At 37.4% G+C, this 21,161-nt stretch overlaps 1 protein-coding gene across 1 annotated transcript in view; it reads left to right on the forward strand.

Annotated features, from left to right (window-relative positions):
* The window catches only part of GAK (cyclin G associated kinase), a 66,311-nt gene that overhangs the window by 25,738 nt on the left and 19,412 nt on the right, over nucleotides 1-21,161 (forward strand). The window contains exons 12-22 of the mRNA XM_082301403.1: nucleotides 3,996-4,045; nucleotides 4,145-4,293; nucleotides 7,946-8,068; nucleotides 9,847-9,980; nucleotides 10,965-11,159; nucleotides 11,738-11,855; nucleotides 14,200-14,279; nucleotides 14,656-14,849; nucleotides 16,695-16,853; nucleotides 17,632-18,099; nucleotides 20,098-20,268. Coding sequence (XP_082157529.1) covers nucleotides 3,996-4,045; nucleotides 4,145-4,293; nucleotides 7,946-8,068; nucleotides 9,847-9,980; nucleotides 10,965-11,159; nucleotides 11,738-11,855; nucleotides 14,200-14,279; nucleotides 14,656-14,849; nucleotides 16,695-16,853; nucleotides 17,632-18,099; nucleotides 20,098-20,268 — 1,841 coding nt within the window. The remainder of the gene's footprint in view (nucleotides 1-3,995; nucleotides 4,046-4,144; nucleotides 4,294-7,945; nucleotides 8,069-9,846; nucleotides 9,981-10,964; nucleotides 11,160-11,737; nucleotides 11,856-14,199; nucleotides 14,280-14,655; nucleotides 14,850-16,694; nucleotides 16,854-17,631; nucleotides 18,100-20,097; nucleotides 20,269-21,161) is intronic.

Genomic DNA, 21,161 nt, shown 5'->3' on the forward strand with positions numbered 1-21,161 from the left:
GAGACCTGCATCCATACAGGTTACAAATGCCCTGGTAAAAAACATAGCTAAATGTTTTAAGTATCTGATCTTCACTGGTATTGAAAGCAGCTGGCAAAACTTGTGATCAGTCTACTTTGTCAGAACGATCTCTTTTGCTGAAGAGATTATAATGTAGTAAACTAGGAACAATTAGCAACCTTTTATGCTTGCTTTCTTTGCTTTTAATGTTATTTTTGTTTAATACTTTATTTCATGGATCTTTGCATTGCATTAGGTAGTTGAATGATTAATTCAGTATTATGAAGCAAAACCAAGTGGGAACAGATTGATGTGAATTCTATTGCTTCATGTTAGGGTAGTATTTAACTTAATGGTTTATATGCTCACATTGTAGCTATGCTGGTTAGTCTGTCATTCTTTGTTCTTTCTCATCTTCAGTTGTTAGTAAACAGAAGGTAACTTATGCACTATTGTAGAATTTTGTTCTGTATGTTAAGTAGTTTATTCTGTGAATTCAGTTGCTAATTTTAGTTTCATTGTTTTTAATTTGCTGGAATGGCCTTTTGTTTAATATTACTTATGGTCTTTAGGTGCAGCTACTCTCTGGCAGGAATGATAATGCCAACCATTTACACAGTGAGAAGTTTTTAACACGTGTTTTTGCAAAATCAGGATTCATGTCTTATTTGCTACATTTCATAGACTCAAACAGTGGTTTGGATTGGAAGAAGCATCTGATTCTAACCCCTGAGCAATGGGCACCTTCAATTAGACCAGATTAATATCAATCTGCCCTCTTTCAGTTTAAAGCCATTCCCTCGTATCCTGCCCTTGCAAAAAGTCCCTCTCCAGCTTTCTTGTAGGCCGCCATTAGATGTGGTAAGAAAAAACTGGACTAGTCTAGTCCACTAGACTGTGAAGTAGTCCCTGTTTTGAAGTAGCCTGCTATCATCAGAAAAGTGACTAAATGTTGGTGTCATATTGTACTTTTTTGTTGAGCTTAATTAGACCCTTAAAAGCACACAGAATTTCCCATGTTGAATCACAGGCTGGAAACCCTCTATATATGTCCATGTTTCCATGCTTTCCATCTCTTATCACCTGCCAACAAAACTGCTATGTAAATGAAATTTCTGCTGTTAAGGATATGAAAGGAAAGACCTTATTTATGATTTTTAGTTAAGAGAGTTGTATCTTGAAATGCATAGGAATTCTTACCAATGTGAAGAATACACATTTTTTTCTTCTGAAGAAGAAGAATTTTCTTCTTCTAAAGTAAGAAAATTCTTTAAATTTCTTACCATTTAAAGAAATCTCAGTTACCATTCTGATGTAAAACACTTCACTGGAAACAGACTACCTTGTGTTCAGCTCTTACTGCTGAAATAGCTGTGAAATCTTCAGAAAAAGTTCAATGAATTCAAGGACATGGACGTGTTCTGAAGACTTGCGTTGATTTTGCAGTTAGAAGCTTCATTTTAATTAAGAGTGCACAAACATTCTGAAGCTTTTTCAGTGTAACAGTCACGTGCTTGGGATACTCCTGGAAAATAAAAACCTTGAGTTGGCTGTGCTGTGCTCTGTTGTTCATGTACTAAACTGCACTCTTACGTCAATATGTATATGGTGAGATCCATGCTCCTTGTGTTGCTTTTCAATTTAGACAAATGTAAAAACCACAGCTGAGTTGAGTGGTGTGGGTAGTAAGAACTCAGTATCTGAAAGTCTTCCCAAGGAAATGGGTGTGAGTACTGTTGGTTTTTTTTGCTCTTCAGTTCTGTGCCTGTTACAAGTTGCTGCTTAACCTCAGGATAGTGGTTCTGTGTTCTACAGCTGTTGTATTAGGTGGACCTTTATCTTGATACAAAAAAATGGATATTACAATGATAACACATTTTCTTGCTTGAAGTTGTTTGATGTAGTCAACAAATAGCATTTGACACTTCTCATCTGTATAAAGGACAACAATCATCACAGATTTTAGTAAGCAATCAGTATTAGCTCTGAATGTAAATTTCTGCCTTCATTAGTTTGGCTGCAACAGGATTACCACCTGATCTTACATGATGACTTATGTCCTTCCAAAGGCGCAAAAAATTTTGAAATTGTGGCCATTTGTCTACCTCCTTCTGCAGGGTTTCTCAAGCCTGAGGTTTTGTTTTTTGTTTTTTATTTATTGCTTTGTCTAGTGAGACTCAAACTTCCTTGTGGTTTCAGTTTGAGGCAATGAGTCATTATCATTGCTAGGATGCTGATTATGTCTTTCTGCATAAATACTGTTTAACGGCCTTGAATTCAGGAATTTTTTCCCCCTAATATAAAATTCTCCTCCCTATTCTTGTATATTCAATAGTCTTTTAATCAATCCTCCCTCTAACCTCCATGATTACTAGCAAGCAGTAAAGAATCAAAACTTAATGTTCTCTCTTGGTGTGTCAAAAGTTGAGTGCGGTATCTGAGGTCTGCTCTTCTAAGTAGTGTCTTGAAACTTTGTTGGGATATAAAAGTTTCATTAGTGTCTCTGAATTCACTAAATGTGCATCATAGTGTTTTGATGACATTTTGATATTCTGGAGTTAATAGGCTACTGAGATGTTTAAGTTAGGGATGTTTAAATCAAATTCTGTAGGTGAGATTTGTTCTTACTTTGCCAATCCAGGAGTGCAGACCTATGTAGTTATACTCAAGGGTGCTGGCCCGCACTGCGTCTCTTCAGTTTTTTTCTCTTGCTTTTTCGTTCTGCTACATAGCAGGTACCATAGAAACAAAAAAATTATAGTGGTCTTAAATTAGTTAATTACTGACATAATGTGGATGATTAGGTAAAGGTGCAGTGAATAGACCTATATAAATTAAAAATATTACTACTGGGGGATTATTTTTTTAAAAGGCTGCTCTTTTAAACTGTGCACAGTTGTATGAGAGAGAAATGAGTAATGATTAATGCCTTGCTCACTAGGGGAGTTCTGGAAGCAAATTTTTGGAAGAATGATTTAAATGAGGAAAGAGATTCTGGTACCCTCTATGTCGAGTGCAGGTAGCTCAGGGTGCAGCTGCAGTGGGAGCTGCAGGTTGAACTCTGGATGGGAGGTGAGGCAAGAGGTCAGGAACTGCCAACCTTTGGCACAGGAACCTGTGACCCAGCCTGGTGAGACACAGCAGGAGCTGAGGACTCAGCAGGAAGACCCCAGACTTTGGCACCTGTAGACTGTGGGAGTATAAAAGCCCACTGTTTCCTTCGTTCACTGTCCCTCCTGGGAGGCAGCCGCTGCAGCTGTCACTCTGTTGCTGCACCAGGATTAAATTACTTAAAGCAACCAGAGATCTGGGTCTCTGCTGTGTGAAACATGGGGTCCAACTGGTAAGGAAGCCTGGTCTGACTGTATGAGTGCGGGGTGTGTAGGGAATCAAGCGGGGCACCCATCGACTCACCAGCTGCAAAGGAACTTCAGTCCTGGCAGTGACAAGTCTGGTGGTGGTTTGAGTGTGACTGCCAGAGTCCTTCCTGAATGGCTAGCAGGGAAGTGTTCTTAACACTCTGTTGGCATGGAATTTGGATATTGGGCAGCATGGCCATCTGCCAGATAGTAACATGCCAGAGTTACATAATTTAAACTTTGATGTTCAACTAGTAGTCTTTCTTTTCAGCATTGAGATAATCTTCATTAAAGATGTTAATGTATCCTCATTAGGCTTTCAAACTGACACCCTACGGTGAATATTTATCGGTAAGAGCAGGGGCTGGAGGAGTGAGTTAAAGATTAAAGGAGGCATCTGTACAAAATCCCACAGATGGTTTTGGTGCAAGTTATTTAAAGGAGTAGCTGCTTATACACAGTATCTGTTCTGAAAGCTCTGTTCTGAAACTCTTGAAGTGTGAGGTAACAAGCCTCAGATGGAAGAAATGAAACATTATTCATGGTGGTGTGTGCAGCCTGAAGAGAGATGGCTTTTAGACTTATGGCTTGAATGGTTATATCTCCCAGTATTAATGCCAATGTGTTCTGTTTCAGTTATGCAAAAGGAGACTTGGATATATCATACATCACTTCCAGAATTGCTGGTATGATAGCTGTATCTTTCTTAAATATAATTTCTCATTGTTCCTATATAATGTAATTTCTCATTGAAAAATTTCACCTTCTGTTTGTTCTGTCTTCAGTGATGTCCTTTCCAGCTGAAGGTGTGGAATCTGCTATCAAAAATAACATAGAAGATGTGCGGTTGTGTCTGGACTCTAAACATCCTGGCCATTATGCTGTGTACAATCTCTCTCCAAGAACATACAGGCCTTCAAGATTCCATAACAGGGTGTGTATAATTTTTGTGTATTTCTGTGAAAGGCCTTGCAACACCATGTTTTCATGATACCTTCAGCTTTTTATTGTAAAATAGGCTAAAGTAGGTTAATCAAAAAGATGACAAAAGAATAAGTATAAACACAAGCTTGAAGAGTTCTACTCTGCTTGTCTTTGCTTTAAATCCAGACTTAACTGGTAGCAGACTAATCCTTAATCTTACTGACTAAAGTCTGTTTTTTCTCGGATGGTGGTATCTTTGAAAAAAGCCCAGGTACCTTATGTGTTTCAAATTTAAGTGGAGAATCCTTAAAGTAATTAAAGTCTTACTAAAATTTCAATCTCTTGTGTATTCTGCCATTTTCCTTTATCAAGGATGTGGTGACTGATTTGCATAACCTGTTCCCTGGAATTTCTCCTTGTCCCACTACATACCATTTGATTCCCATATGACTCAGCCATAGCTGACTGATTCTTCCCACTGTCTTCAGTATTACTGTAGCTTAGCTGAGCCTCCATCACCCTTCCTGGCAATTTCTCTGATACTAATATGAAGGCGTTGCCTAATTCAGCCACAAGGTATTGAGAACATCGTGTTAGGTGCTGAGGTACTGGACTTCAGTGTCTGCTTCTAAGTAAACCTCAACTGTCCTGTAAGAGGCTCAACAGTTGAGACTGTTACTGTGTTGTGAATTGTCCAGCACTTTAACAGTCTGTAGTGATCATGCCCCTTCCACACAATATTATCTGCCAAGAAGAGAGTCTAGAACCATTATTTATTACAGAATAATAATGCCTTTTGGGCCTTATTATGCAGAGCCATCCTTAGCATTACTTCAGTTGTCAGAGTTGACTTAACATATCAGGGTGAGGTATATTCAGTGTATTCTTTCTAGTGCTATCACTTCCTTTTGTTTCCTTGTAAACAAGATAAAGGACTGTCACACCTGAAAGAAATTACTGCCTCTTTGGATGAATGCAATCAGCTTCTTTATCTGTATCTGGTTCAGTATGAGGTTCAGGCAGAAGCTATTCAAGATGGGAGGCAAAAAAAGCTTGATTATGCAGGACATCTATTCATGATTTTTTGTAGCAGGTTCCTCAAAGCAAAATGTTCAGCAATTCTTTTTAGCACTAAATTGCTGGAAAGTCTGATGTAGTGAACTGATTTATTCCTCATCCTACCAAGTGATCAGTTTGTTTATGGAATGATAAATTCTGTGACTTGGAATTTGCTTACTCTGGAAATGGATTTTTTGGTTATGCAAGTCTGAGGTGTTTATACACCTGATATTTCTGATGTGTTGGTACTAAGAATGGTAATATGATTTTGGTTTTGTTGGGAAGTCATAGTAGGTCATAACTTGTTGAAACATTACAGGTTCATGACAACTTTAGGAAGGCAAGTATTTTACTTGGAAACAAACTCTTTAATTGTATTTGGGAATGCTGACCTGCCTATATTTAAAATTGAGATTTCCAGCAGTACTCACGAACTTCATTGCTCAGTGCTGGATGAGAGCAGCTGTATAGGAGCCCATAGAAGCTTAGTTTTACTTTAGTGCCTGCAGAAGATGATAATGGCAAGCCTTAAACATGATCAGAGAAGAATAGCTTCTAAAATTCTTAATTCTGACACTTCGCTTAGGAGGTATTTATGAAATTACATATTACTGGTTTCTTGCTGTTTGCTGTGTGTGGAACTTCTACGAATTTCTTTAATCTTGGTTAAAATTAATGGTAGTTTTGAAGTCTTCTCTGCTAGTTTTGAGTCTTGCTTGGAATGGGTTGCTCTGACAGTTTGTGCACTATCCATCATTCTGCTAATTATCCGGACACTTTGAGCTTAAAGCCAAAGAAGCAGAAAGTGGTGTTGTTTTTCTTACATCTTGTAAGAAAACTAGTGTTTGAGTAGAAAGTAAATGGTAAATAAAAAGGAAAAAAGTTAGTACTCTTTGCTTTTTTGAATACACCTGTTTTTCTAGGCTCTGTTCTGTTCTGAAGCTGCAGTGCTTCAATATGATTCTTTTGCAGTGTTGTGATTTAACTTCAGCCAGCAACCAAACCCACACAGCTGCTACCTTATTTCTCCCTGGTAGGATTGGGGAGAGAATCACAAGCTAAAAGTGAGAACTTGTGGGTTGAAACAAAGTCAGTTTAATAGGTAAGGCAAAAACCACAGGTGCAAGCAAAACAAAACAAGGAATTCATTTGCCTTTTCCCATGGCCAGGCAGGTATACAGCCATCTCCAGGAATGCAAGGCTCCATCATGCATGATGGTTACTTGGGAAGACAAAAACCATTGCTGTGAATGTTTCCCCTTACCTTCTTCCCCTTACCTAGCTTTATGGGTTGGGCATGATGTCCTGTGTAACGGAATATTCCTTTGGATAGCTGGGGTCAGGTGTCCTGGCTGTGTCCCTTCCCAGTTTCTTGTGCACCCCAAGCCTGCTTGCTGGTGAGGTGATGTGAGAGGCAGAAAATACCTCAACTCTGTGTAAGCCCTGCTTACCAATTTTAAAAAAAAATCCCTGTGTTATCAGCACTGTTTCCCTCACAAATACAAAACACAGCCTCATTTAGTTACTATGGAGAAAATTACTCGTGCTGAAACCAGCACACACTACTGTTGTAATATTTGAGATATACTTAAGCCCATGTTGAATCCTGTGGCGAACAGGGATAGAAAGGACTTTTTGCCTTAGCTTTTCTTTGTTTACTGGTGACTTTACATAAGCTTGCACTAACAAAGGAATGTGCTATTTAAATCTCTTACAAAGTGATGCTTTCTGAAATTATCTTATTTATAAATTAAAATACTAGAGTACAATGAAAAGTTGTAGGAGACTTAGACTGTTTATTTCAGCCTTTTTTCCTGTGCTTGGCACAAACACAATTTTTTGTGATAATCAGTTCAGGTAATTCATCTCAGTAACCCTTGAACTCCTTATCTGGATAGGAAGACATGTTGCTGATAGGAAAACTTGGTCTTCAACATCTGGCAATTGCAGTTGAGACTTAAAACAAAAAGAAGAAGCTTCATTTGTAACTTGCTTCCTTGATCCTGAATATATCTACTCTTTAGGTGTTTTGAGTGCCCCAAGAATCGAGTTTCATATACTACATCCTTACTGGACAGTTGATTTCAAGGATATAGGTTCTTAGCAGTGAAGCTGATTTTTTGTTAGTGTTTTGAAGCACCGAAGGAATATTACTGAACCATTCAAGCTTTTTGAACAAAGGACAAATATTAAAAGAAGCCTAATCTTTCTTGTTTGTTTTGTTTTGTTTGGGGTGGTTTTTTTGTTATTTGTTTTTGGGGTTTTAAAATTTTTTTTGGCTTAAATATACGTGCACAAATTAAGTTGAAAGCTGTTTTACTTTATTCCTTCCTTTAAGAATATTTCAGATAGTAATCTGAGTTGTTGATACTTCTAGTGCAGCAGAGTTGTAGGCAGGACTGAAGTTTTATTGCACTTCATCCTAAAAAGTGGTGTTTACACTGTGTAACACTACTTTTGTTGAGCATCTTGCTTAATTTCAACACGAAGGTGGCAATAAAGTGTAAAATTGCTTCTTAGACATTTGCATAACCTAAGTTGTGTATATGTGACTATATAATACTGTTTCTCACATCTACTGTCTCTTGTCTCTCTCACTGCAGGTTTCTGAATGTGGCTGGCCAGCAAGACGAGCACCAAATCTTCAGAATCTCTATAGCATATGCAAGAACATGCATTTATGGCTGAAACAAGACCAGAAAAATGTTTGCATTGTGCATTGCCTTGTAAGAAATTGGTCTTAGTCTGAAGTGCTTTGTTCAATAGAGCTTTAAACTGTGAATAAGGGTGCTAGTATCCATTCAGTTTGTGGCTGTTACTGGCTTTCTTTGATGGAAGCCCCAAGGTCAATTCTTTCCTACTGTGTTAGTAGGGAAGTTACTTGCATCAATTTTCTCCTTAGGGAAATTAGTAGGGTAATGTAGTCCTTGCTTACTTGCATTTAGAGTGAAATGCAGTGTAGAGGTGGTATTAAGGTGAATAAGGTTGTATTAAGATATTTGGGAGAAAAAGAAATCAACTGCACTCTTTCGCTATTTGCTCCCTTTTTTTGTCTTCTGTGTGACAGATGGGTGTACACTGCATATCCCACTACTGTCCATTCAGAATGTAATCTGTAGCCACAGAATGTCAGAAACTGACTGTGAGACTTCTGGTTTACTTCCTTTTGCTGGCAGCAGATTGCTCTGTAACTTTCACTATTCTCCAAAGTATTATTAACTTCGGTACAACCAAAAAAAAAGCAATAAAACTGTCTATAGAGCCACTTCATGTCAAACATGGTGTGGGGGAGGAATGAATTTAAAGGATAGTAACTCTGCTCAGGTTTTAAAAATGAGGTCACTCTTACACTTAAGAGAATTGAATGTGAAATTTTGACATTTTACTGTACAGTAAAAAGAGAAACATGACTGTGACAATGCTTGCAATGCTGCTGGAAAGCATTCAAAACCTGTTTGTTGATATGGTATAGCAGTCAATAGGGAATACCACTATCAGAGTCAAAATCAGGATTTGTTAATCTGACAAACTATACTTGTGTGTTATGCAGTGTTTTGCAAGTAAAAAGTCAGTTAATGTCAGCTCCTGGAAACCAACATATTTTTTGGTGCTGCTGTGAGGTTAGGCATCTAGTTCTGTATTAATGTGATACTTCTAATACCTCAGTGTCACATGATTGTGTCAAGTAGGTAAGAAGCTCATGTGATGAATTAGCGCCAGGTTTTGTAACATCTTTCCTTCGAAATCTTTCGTTCAAGGCACCTAACTCATTCATTTTCCTCACATGTGAGGGAAACTTTTTTATATATGTGGCTGTGTGCCAGATGTGATGTAAAAAGTGTACGCCAGGACTATTAGAAATCAATGATAAAAATTCTGTTCCATGTTGCTAGCAAACAAACCTGGAGAAGTGCTGTTTTGTTAACCATTACCTCTTTCAAATCTTCTGCCTTTTAAAATATAGGGATGTATCTACGGATATGTATGTAGCTGGGGTTCCTGCAGAAAGAAGTTCAGTGTTTTAATCTCCTTCTCTTGGTTTCTTGGCAAGCTATTAACAGCTTTAGACAGAAGTCTAAAGAGTTTAGTGTGGTTTAGTTCTTCTGAATCTTTGTACTTCCCTTTGAGCAGAAGCCCATGGCTGTCAGTCAAAAATAGCACTGATTTGGGATTTCAGATAGCAGCCAGGAAACAAACCTAGAAAATGGGTATTACTGACAGTAAGGTAAAGAACATCAACTGAAAATTTCAAATAGTGTTCAGCTAAAGTAATTATTTGCATTTGAAGAAGAAGGTAATACGTAATATCTTTTGTGTTGTGTGGAAATGAAATGAAAACGTCTCACATTCAGATACAAACTTCAAATCAAATCATGGCACTGGACCTTGGACGTCATGACATTAAATAATGACAGGATATAGGATACATAATAGGATGTTCTTCAGTAACTTGTATAATGCTTTTTCCACTAGGTTTACTAACAAAGCTATTTCTTTTTATTAGGATGGAAGAGCAGCATCTGCTGTTGTAGTTTGTTCCTTCCTGTGTTTTTGTCGTCTTTTCACTACTGCTGAAGCTGCTGTTTATATGTTCAGTATGAAACGCTGTCCACCTGGCATTTGGCCTTCTCATAAAAGGTACTGTTGAAGCAAGTAGTTATTGAATTCTGAATATGGCATAGGATGTTTTTAGAAAGATAGATTATTTCAGTAATGTCTGCGTTCAAACGTGTTTTTCCAAGTATTTTGCTTTATTGTGTATAGAAGATAGTTCTGAATTTTCTGAGCCTGTAAGTACCCATCAGAAATGGGTCAAGTATGACCTGTAGTGAAGAAGTGTCAGGAATGAAGACAAGGGTATGCAGAGCTTTTGAATGCTTTCTTAATTACACAATCCTCTTCCACATGTGTAAGAATTACTTCATATTTCCTGGTTGTTACAGTAGGTTTTATTGTGTCAGAACACTGCAAGGTCTATGGGAATACCAGAAGTTTTTTCAGTCAGTTGGGTAAAAATGCCTAGTGCTTTTTAAAGGAGTGTATGCAGAGGTGACTTGCATATACTTTGACAAATGTTTTAAACTGGTTATTTGGTTTAATTTGATAGATCTTACAACCATAAAGTCTGAATAGCAAGTGACACTGGTAGTAAGGGTGTTTCCTACAAAAAGGATTAAATTTTGAGGGGTGGGAAGTAAAGTATTAGTTCACTATAAATGACAGATTATGTTTTTGTACACATTTAGTTTGAGTATACTTAAGGGGTTCTCCACAAAATAATATCTATTAGGACAAATTTAAAGCCTTTAGGAAGATTTGAGTGATCCATTATGTATAAGACACAAAATAAGTAGTTCTCCTAGTTTAGTGTTTTAAGACCTTTTGAAATAGCAGCTAGTTTGTTTTAGAAGTCAATATATGTAAAGCTACAAACCCTTTTGTGTCATTCTATCAGGTTTGAAAATCTGTTCACTGGAGGTGGTGTTAAGTGTTCCCACTGTTTCACTGTTAACACTTACCAAGGCTTAGCAACTGGATAAGAACAGAAGTAACTCACTTGTGCCTTCACCCGTTTCTTAGAATTTTGTGCTCTGACTAAATGAGTACCTTCTGGTTTGGCAGATACATTGAATACATGTGTGACATGATGGCTGAAGAACCCATTATTCCTCACAGCAAGCCCATCCTGGTCAGATCAATTGTCATGACTCCCGTTCCACTTTTCAGTAAGCAGCGTAATGGCTGCAGGCCTTTTTGTGAGGTTTATGTGGGGGATGAAAGAGTAACTACTACGTCCCAGGAATATGACAAAATGAAGTAAGTACAGATTACAACTTGCTCTGAAGCAAGTTTTGTTTTTCTAGATTATAGCATTTACATGTTTCTAGATTCCTCTGTCCCCTTTTACCTGATCTTGAAAGGTAAATCATCGGGAAGAGAATGTGGTTGTTACAGCAGCTTGGATCTAGTCTTGCAGAACAGTGGGTGTGATGGTGGGGTGGCACCCTGGACACTGCAAGGCAGTGAGCAAGACCCTCTTCTCACTCCATGTGATGTAAGACTGGGAACTTTGATCCCTGATGTACTTGTGCTAAGCACAGTGTTATGTCTCAGTCATGGAAACTGTAAGGATCCCACAAGGCATGGCAGCTGCAAGGTGACTGCTTATTAGCCCCTGTACAGCTCTGGTGTCTGTGCAAGAATTGCAAATACTAACACTACTAGATGTGGGTAATCATAGACAAGAGAAATGAGAGAATACAGAAATCTGTCTAGCTTTTCAGCTACTGAAGGCCTTGGAGAAAGCAGGCTAAATACTAAGGTAGTACTCTGTTTAATCTCTTTTAAACTAAATTAACTGTGGTTATGTCTTTTTTTTTTTTTTTTTTCTTTAGGGAGTTTAAAATTGAAGATGGGAAAGCAGTAATCCCACTGGGTATAACAGTCCAAGGAGATGTTCTCATTGTGATCTATCATGCCAGGTCAACTCTAGGAGGACGACTACAAGCCAAGGTAATTGATAAATTTAAGAGCCTAAATGGAGGATTTGCTTTTTTCGTTGCAGTTTTGTATCCTACTAGTTATCTCCTAAGTACTTTGCTATATTTACTGTTCTTTGTTCATAGAAATGTTTGAGATTTTCATTCACTTGTGAATTCAACCTTTTCAAGCCTTCTGAGTATGTCCACTCCTAATGCTGTACATGTAGATGCTTTCGTAAGCATTTTTGGAAAGTACTTCAATATTGATAATTATTATATTTGTAAGGAAAGCCACTAGCCAGCTTTTTTGAGGCAGCAATTATTGTCTGTTAAGTTACACAACAAGCCAGAACTTTTTGATTCTGTGCGCACAAACTGCAAACAAAGGAAAAATACCACTCAGCAGAAAAGTGGGATTCCAGAGACTGCCTATACAAAACAGGCTAGAAAAATCCATGTGGTTTTATAACCTATTTCTAAAGTCAGGTTCAGTTTTTATAGCTAATTTTCTTACTTTTGTTCTACTAGGGAGAATGCATATTTTCTTTTTTAATTCAACTATGGATGCAAATAAGATCACAAGAAACTTGTTAATGGAGCCTGTCTTCAAATTTTTTAAAGGAGAGGCATGTTCTTTTTTCTTCAGATGAGTAACCCAAATTAAACTTGGAAATCTGTGTAAAAGATAAGGAGGGGAAGTGCAAAGTTTAGAGCTTGGAGCTTTGTGGAAATTGATCCAGTTTTTCAACCAGTTTCTGTACTTGTGGGACATACATATATATTCATACATAGTTAATGTTACTGAAATTGTTTTCCCTATGTTTTTTTCCTGCTTTGTGAGTAGGAAGGTGAGTATCAAATCTTGTCATGTTGCAGAGGTTCAACAAAACCTTCCAGAACACCTTAAAACTAAAAACTCAGTGAAATGATTCCTTAATGCACAAAAATAACTGCTGTATGGATCAACATCATCAGGAAAAGGGCATAAAACTGATAAAATTTAGTGAAGGTTAGGTTATACTCCTTGTACAACCTCACCTTTATTCATGATAGAGTTTCTTTGATGTGGTTTCTCTGGCATTTATTCACTAATAGAAAAGACTAGAATTTTCTCAGCTGTCAGCTATAGCACGATACATCAACAGTGTGTGTGATGATCTGGGTTTGGAGGTTTGATGGAACAATATTCAATGTGTCCTTAGTTTTATGTACTGTAAATTGCCCCCTGAAGTTCTCTGCAGGTCTCTTACAGAGATCAGCCACCACATTTCAGGATTTCTCTTGTGTTTAGAGCTGAGCATTGTGAATGTCTTCTGCTTGCTCACAGCTAATTTGAGAGAGGGTTTAGTTTATCTTCTAGGAAAGTGATGGTAGGGATGGAAGAATCAGAGAAGCTTGCTCCAGTATATCCATGTCTCTTGGAGTAAGGAGCCCAGCACTGGACACAATTACAGATGGGGCTTCACTGGTGCTGAATAGAGGGGAATGATCAACCCCCCCTTAACCTGTGGCAGTGCTTTTTGTATTATTTGATTTCTGGCTATGATGTTCGGTAAACGCTCATTTACAAGGAAAGCTTTCATAATTCAAATTATTGTACCGTATTTTTTGGACTATTACTGTATTACTTCTTTGTAAGAACTGGCAAGACTATTTCACAGGTGTTGTAATTAAGGCCGGGAAACAAATGCGGGCTACGTTGATCAGTGAGCTGTAATTTGGATTTGTGCAAGACCAGGAGCTACATGAATCTTCTATAGTAGCATTTTCTGGGTACTCACATTCCCATCAGGCATGGGAAAGTAGTTTTTCTCTCAACAGTTGAGTGATTAAAATGAGTCAGTTCAGAAAAGCCCTAAAATTCTGTCTGGAATGAACGGCTGACTTGAAGTTGCACTTGAAGAAAAAACCCCTTGCACGCCTTCTGAAGTGCTCTTTTAAATGTGCTACATTTAAAACTGTTTTCAGTCGATTCCTTTACATGTGATATAAGTATATTTCTTGGCTATTGTATTGCACAATGGATTTTTCTGAGCATGTGTTACTCAGAAATGGAACAAAGGTCATGCAATTTTAGCCTCCAGAACAGGATCTAGAAGTACATTAGGCTTTGGTAGTGTATTTTGAGGTTAGTGATGAGACGTATCTTACTGAGGGTCGTTTGGTTTATTAGTGGTAGTAATAGATCTATGTTCTGTCTCAACTGCATTTAAATCTTTCAAGATAAAGTATACTGCTAATTAAATGGAAGGTTTTTGTAGCAAAGCAAATACTAAAATATTTTAATACTGTTAATACTTTGCATTATGTTAAAGGCAGAACATTGTACATACTGTTCGTGTTGGTTTATGCAGTTTCCTGTTTCTTTTCAACAGATGGCTTCAATGAAGATGTTTCAGATTCAGTTCCATACAGGTTTTGTGCCCCGAAATGCCACTACAGTGAAATTTGCCAAGTATGTTGACACCTTTTTGTAGGAGACTGGAAGAAATTTTCTTTGAAACTGCTTAACCTGCCAAACATCAACATATAGCAGGGAGAAGGAAATATAGTCAGTGTAGGGAGAAGGAAATATAGTCAGTGTAGGAAGTAGATGACTTTGATTGCAGTAAGATTATTTTGTTCACTCACATTAAGGAAACTAAATGTTTTGTTAATGATACAAAAAAAGCCTGTGTGTAAAAATACCACCTGTTTAAAATGGGAAAAGTAAATAAATACAACATATTTTATGTCTTATACTAAATGCTTTGACGTTTTGTTTTGGACTGCAGTAGGTCTAATCCAGTTAGCCCTCAGTATCAAGAAACTTCTTGTCCGTGTCTTTACAGGTATGATCTGGATGCCTGTGACATACAAGAGAAATACCCTGATTTATTTCAAGTCAATCTGGAAGTAGAAGTGGAGCCCAGAGATAGGCCCAGCTGTGAACAGCCACCTTGGGATAACATGAATATAAAGGGACTAAATCCCAAGATCCTCTTCTCCACCCGAGAGGAACAACAAGAGATTTTATCCAAATTTGGTAATGAATCCCTTGAAAAACTAAAGGACGTGAAAAAATTTTCAATGTACTTAGTGTTTGAGGCTTTTGTTTAGTTTTTGATATTCCATTAATTGAAAGAAATTTAAAAGGTGTTTTTTTTTGTAAATACCAGTTTAAAATATGCTTTGTATGGAGGAGCTTAAGTTATCCTCCAGTAATGGATTATAATTATCCCTGTCTTACTTTCACTGTGCTTACTTGTGCTTGCTTTAAAGCTATGAATAGGCCATTTGCAGGGAGGGACTTTTAGCAAATGGAATTGTAAAAGTCAGTATTTGTAGACACAAATACTTGAAAGAGATTTATTTGGCTAAACTGGCATCAGTATCATTTCAGTTAAAATTATGTGAGCATGCCTCACAAATGGTTTTAGGTAAGAATGTTTTTATCAACATACTTATGCATAGCCATGTAATGTTGTAATTAATTTCCCCAACTTTTCCTAATATGTTCTAGCAGAGTTTTTTTGTTAATGCTGCTTATTCAGTGCTTCATCTGTAGATGCCTGCATTAATTCCAGTTAATGCTATTCAGTATCTTTCTTCTTCTCCTGATATCAGTAATTAGCTTTTACATTTTCATTCAGGCTCTTAAGCCTTCTCTGTGTTTTGAGGATAAAGAGGGATTATGAAGATTACTATGGTGATTTTAGTGATACGTGAGATCTCACCCTATGTTAATGTGGTACATGTCAAGTACGTTTCTTTTCATATAAGGTGGTTGCTGCTGGCCTTTTTTTCTTTTAAGCAGGATATATGTTGTTTGTATTATGATTTTGACCATTTTCTATTTAACTTAGCTTAATCCTATTGTGAACACAACTCTCAGCTCTCTAAAGCTAAGGTGTGTAGCTTTGCATCATTGTTATTCTTGTGTTCTAAAGTCACTTCCATTTTCTGATTGATACATGAAATGTAAGGATTTCAAATTACACTGAAAGTATTTCTTAAGATTGGTGGGAAGGGAATAGGACAAAAGCAAGTGCTGTGAAGTGATTTTATAAACTTGCCATTAAAATTGAATTTACTCTTTCATTAGTCATGATCTTTCATGTATGGTTTGAGACATACTATTTATTCAGCATCTCTGAACTAAAACTGAGAATGTGGAGGAAGAGTGAAAAAGTGCTCTACTAGTTGCGTATTTCAATTTAGATAAATAGGTTTCTCCCAGCCATTCATCCATTTTTTTCAAACAGTAGATGAATATTGACTAATTTAGGAAGTCTTCTTAATTTGCCTTGAGAAAACTTTGGTTTTGAGAGCTAATACAACACTAGGTAACTGCCCTACTGAGTCTTACACAAGAGTCACTTAATATCTGATTTCAGTAAAATAAGAAATATAAGAAGCAGCTAATAGCAGCATACAATGTATTAACCCCTTTTGTGGTGTTTTTTAATAGCTCCATGTTCTTCACTAGCTTTGTATATTCTGAGTCTTTCTACAGCTGCATTTGCTTTTTTCTGTTTTTCCGTCTTATTTCAGATACTGTTCATAGCTCTTGCATGTTTTAGGGGATGGTTGGTACAAGTGAGGTGTTAATTACATTTTTCTACAAATATAAATAGAATGCTTGAGTGTTACACTATGATTCTGATTTAATGTCCTAGTTCAAAACAGGATCTTACCAGTTTTTGCAGTTGAAACAAAGTTAATAATGCTAATTTCAGAGATGGTGGGGGCAGGAATTTGCATTTGCAGAGCAATAGATTGGAGGTAATTGTCTTCCTACAGCAGTCAGCCTGAAAGACAAGTATCAGCTGCCATGTGGAGGATTGAGAAGTTTCTCTCTAAGTGTTCTGGCTTAAATTCTGTTTTATAGGGAAACCAGAGTTGCCTAGACAGCCAGGTTCCACTGCACAATATGAAGCAGAGGCATCCCAGCTGGAGCAGTCTTCAGAAAGTGCACCTACTGATACAGAATCCCCACACAGCAGTAGTACTGATGCCAATAACTTCTTTCACTCTCTGGACTGGAAAGGTACAGGTTTTCCTCTGAAGTAACTGTGTGGCTTATGTTTGTCTTGTATGCCTTCCAGTGAATGCTTAAGCCTTCTTAGGCAGCAAGAGTCTCTAATTCACTAACCATGAGGAAAAGCTATTTAAAGAGTGAGCCCTGCAGAATAACAAGCGGTTGTTCTGCTTCATTTGGATAAACACCAAGTAAGGGGGTTTGGTGTTGAGTATAACTTAAATGCTGAGCTAAATTTTTCTTTTTCTGTAGAAATCTTAACCTTTAAGGTCTGCAAGGAAGCTTTTTACTCCCACAGCCCCACGCCGGCTGAGGAACAGAGGAAACAAAGTAGTCTAGCCAGTAGGGTCCAGATCAGTAAAGAGGACTAAGAAAATGTAATTTTATAGCACACGTGCGACTCCCTTTTCTGGGTGCTGCTTTGTTGGCAAAAATGACAGCAGCTGCTTATGCTTTTATTGAGTGGAGAAGCAATTACTGAGAAATCTTGTAAGCTCTGAGGGACACAGAGATCTGAGGTGAATGTCCAAGTCAGTCTAATTTTGAAAAAATTTGTAATGCCTACCATTGTGGAGGGACAAATAGGGTAGTCAGCTGCTGCTTCGCCTGCCCTGTACAAACAGGTGGCAGGCAACACTTAGTTCCTTTTTCATCAATTCTTATGTGAGTTTTGGTTAGTTAGGAATTAATTTCATATGAAGACCTTTTCACCATGAAAGTCTCTCTTACCCTAGTCAGAAGAATAACCCTGGTCATTTAAAGATGTTATTCTTTTTTTCTATTCAAGAAGGAAAAACTCCAGAAAGTGGAATAGAAGACAATTCATCTAAAAATGATCCTGTTCAGCTATCTGATGACAGAGAAGAGAGTGATCCTTCAGATGAGGAGTTCTCTACATTTCCAGATGAAGGAAATGCAGTAATTGTTGATGAAAAAGACTCTACTCCAGAAGGAGAGTTGCTTTTTGAAACTAGTTTTGAAGCTCCATCTGCACCGTTACAAAAATCTCTCCCTGAAGAGAATGTAGATTTGCTGGGACTAGACTCTGATATTTCAGCAGAACAGAAACAACCTATCTCAGAAATTAACTCTTCATCAAGTAACGCTGACTTGTTGAACAATCTGTTTGTGAGTAGTGTGTCACAGGTTTCAGAGCCCACTGGAGATCTTCTTGGACAAGGAACAGATTTCTTTTTCAGCAGTCAGTGTCCAGCTGCTACTCAGGGTACGTCTTCAGCAGCAGCCATGTCTTCAGGTATGTGAGTTTTAACATCAGTACTTGTCGCCTGGGCAACACATGAATTGCTGCTTGCACTGTGCTTAGAAAATAAGTACCATGTTTCAACAGTACTGTGAAGACGTGTCAGTCTATAGCAAGACTGTGAATAGAATAGATATTATTTCTGCACGAAGGAGAGAAATTCCTGTACATTATCCAGGCATTCTGTTATGTTGCCAGTATCCTATTAACTTTAAATTCCGTAAACAGAAAAGTACAAAATTTTGAATTTAAAGGAAATTCAGTATCTTAAAGAATTCTTAGCTTTCCCATATGAATGTTATGTGCTAGATCCTTTTCTAAATCTATAACTTTCCTTGCTAAGGCATAGAATTGTCATAACTTACTGCTTTCTTGAACTTTACATAAAGCGATGGCATTAGATGCACAGAGCTGTCTGCTTAGGTCAAATGTGTGCGTGGGATTTTTAAGTGTTAATCACATAAGACTGCTGAGCAACTGGAAATCCTGTAGATTATTGTCCAAAACAGTAGGATAATGATACTGCTAAAAGATGTTTTCTTGCTAATTTTACTGATGTTGTTGGCAGGTCAGTATCCTTAAAGAGCATGCTAGGTAGTGCTGTCTATTTGGTATTTAATCAAGATGTTTTAGTTCAGAGATTCTGTTCCTCTTACCAGTGAATATTTAGCTCTTTGTCACTTTACTAAACTTTCGGTAATAACAATTCTCTGCCTGAAGTTAATATTAAGATTTCTGGGAATATTAGTTGGTAATCTGGGAAACCATTACAAGGCTTTGTTTGTTTGCACAAAGATAATTCATAGGGACTAAAAGCTTTCATCTATAGACAACTAAAAGTATTTTTTACGGAGTATTTAGATGATTTAAAATATTTACTTATTTTGAGGAATTCACTGTTGAACTTAGTTACTGTGGTCAGGGAGAAATTATTTTAATTTACCATTTTTACATAGGTAGTAATAAAGGTTCCCTTTTATAGAATTCTTTATCTTTCTTTACTCATATCCACTGCATGAAGCACCTGAGCAGTAGTCATGTATGTATCTCATTCTTGTAGTCATTGTCATTCAGTGTATTTCATTGAATTGTATTGAGAGGTAAGTGCAAAAGTGAGACTATTTGGCCACTGTTACATGTTGTCTTGCACAACAAACTTGTACTTGAGCTTTTGTTTATGTGCGATGTTATAGTAAGTTTGCTTGAAATGTTGTTGAGTCCTGCACAATGTGGTTATTACCTGAGGACGTGCTGGGGTGTTATAGCAGGATTATTCCTTCTCTTCAGCTTCTGAGTGAGTCTGGCAGGACTCCCTGGGCTCTTGAGGGTTCTTGACCCTAGAGGGCAGCAGAAACAGGAAGCTCTAAAGCCGTGATTCCAGCTGACTGTCACATGTTACTCCATGCTGACTATAAATACTCTTCCAGTTAGTTTTTTTTCTTCATTGGAATCACTAGAGACCTGCTGCAGTCTTACTTCTATTGGTTTTCATTCTTGGGTTGACGTGCTTTCTGCCCCAGAATCGTCAATGCCTTCAAGTCTAAATGGTAGTATGAATGTTTCACTTCATATTCTTTCTAATAGTATAATAGTCCATTTTCTTAAAATCTGTTGCAACTTTGGTGTTATAGAGTATTTAACAAATGTAATTCTTCTTTGTGTATGTAGGTGATCACTCAAACTTAAGGTGTGTCTTAAATGGATGAAATTAACAATGCTGATGAATTGTATGCAGTCTTGCTGCTTGTATTTGAAGATATAGCTATTCATATTATGTATGGCTGAGATCCTTTTTGTACCAGTGTGAAAGTTCATTTGTCTAGAGGAAGGAACAGGTGATTACTCTTTGCCACAAAAAGTTGTCAGAAGGCTGCTGCAGTTACTAGCATGAACTCTACTTTTTGTCTGTGCCCTCAGAGGAGTAAGGCTTTTCCAGCTTCATTTATTCTGCAATTTGTCATAAGATAATTTTGTTTTCTGCTTCTTTTTTAGCCGACCCATTTGACCCATTCACAATGTCATCAAGTTCAGAGAATCAAGCCCTGTCTGGTCCAGACCTCTTTGGGGATTTTCTTAATCCAACCTCAACATCTACAGCTAATGCAGTTCCTTCCACACAAAGTTCACTTCCACCTTCTTCCAGCTCAGATTTCTTAAATTTAGGTAAGTGTGCTTCTGTTGTTCTGTTTCTCAACAGTTTCCTCTCCTCTGTGCATTTATCTTTCAGCTTAGTGGATTAGTGTCTTAATAGATCCACTTGTGATTGCTGTTTTAATTAGCTTTGTATTCTGGAAGTGCAGATGCAAATGCACCAAGAAGCAAGTGTTTCCTGTATAATGTCATGCTATTATTTATGATGTGACAGAATTTCTAGTATTGCTAACCATATGTTAGGAGATGGAGTCTCCTCTCAATGATCTAAGAACTGAGGGTACACAAACATCTGGAAACTTAATTTATAGGTGATAGTATGCTATGTTGACTGTTCAGATTTTAAAGATTTTATGGAAACCTAGGAAGAGAAGTGAGCAGGTCAAGTTATAATATAGCCAGTTGACAAAGTGCAGGCTGCAGCTAGCTAGCACCTTCCTGACCTGAATGCATTCTGGTAATATACTCACAAAGTACATTATGTAATACTCTAATCTTATTTGTTTCATTTCTCTGATATATTCTTGGCAAAGCCTTTTCCTCATGCGTTTATTTTAAAATCTATTAATCTTTAAACAAAAATCTTTGTGATATGTTCAGTCTTCCCATCATTCTTTAAAGAGAAACAGACATTTGCAAAAATGGTGGAGTGGTAGAACCACTAGTGTTAGGGCTTTTTAAAATCTGACTTTGAAAGAAAGGTATGAGTTCTCTCCATAGGAATATGAGCTGTGATCAGTCTGTAAGAGCTCTTCTCTGCAGCTCTCTCATTCCTCTCTTTCTGCATAGGCCCTTCCCATGGGATACAATCTTTTAAGAACATGGGTCTCTGTACGGTACAGTCCCTTAGGAAGAGATTGATATAGGTGTGTGGTTCTCCCAGGGACTGCAGCTTTTGCCAGGAA

Source organism: Coloeus monedula, assembly GCF_965178545.1.
Source record: "Coloeus monedula genome assembly, chromosome: Z".
NCBI lineage: Eukaryota > Metazoa > Chordata > Aves > Passeriformes > Corvidae > Coloeus > Coloeus monedula.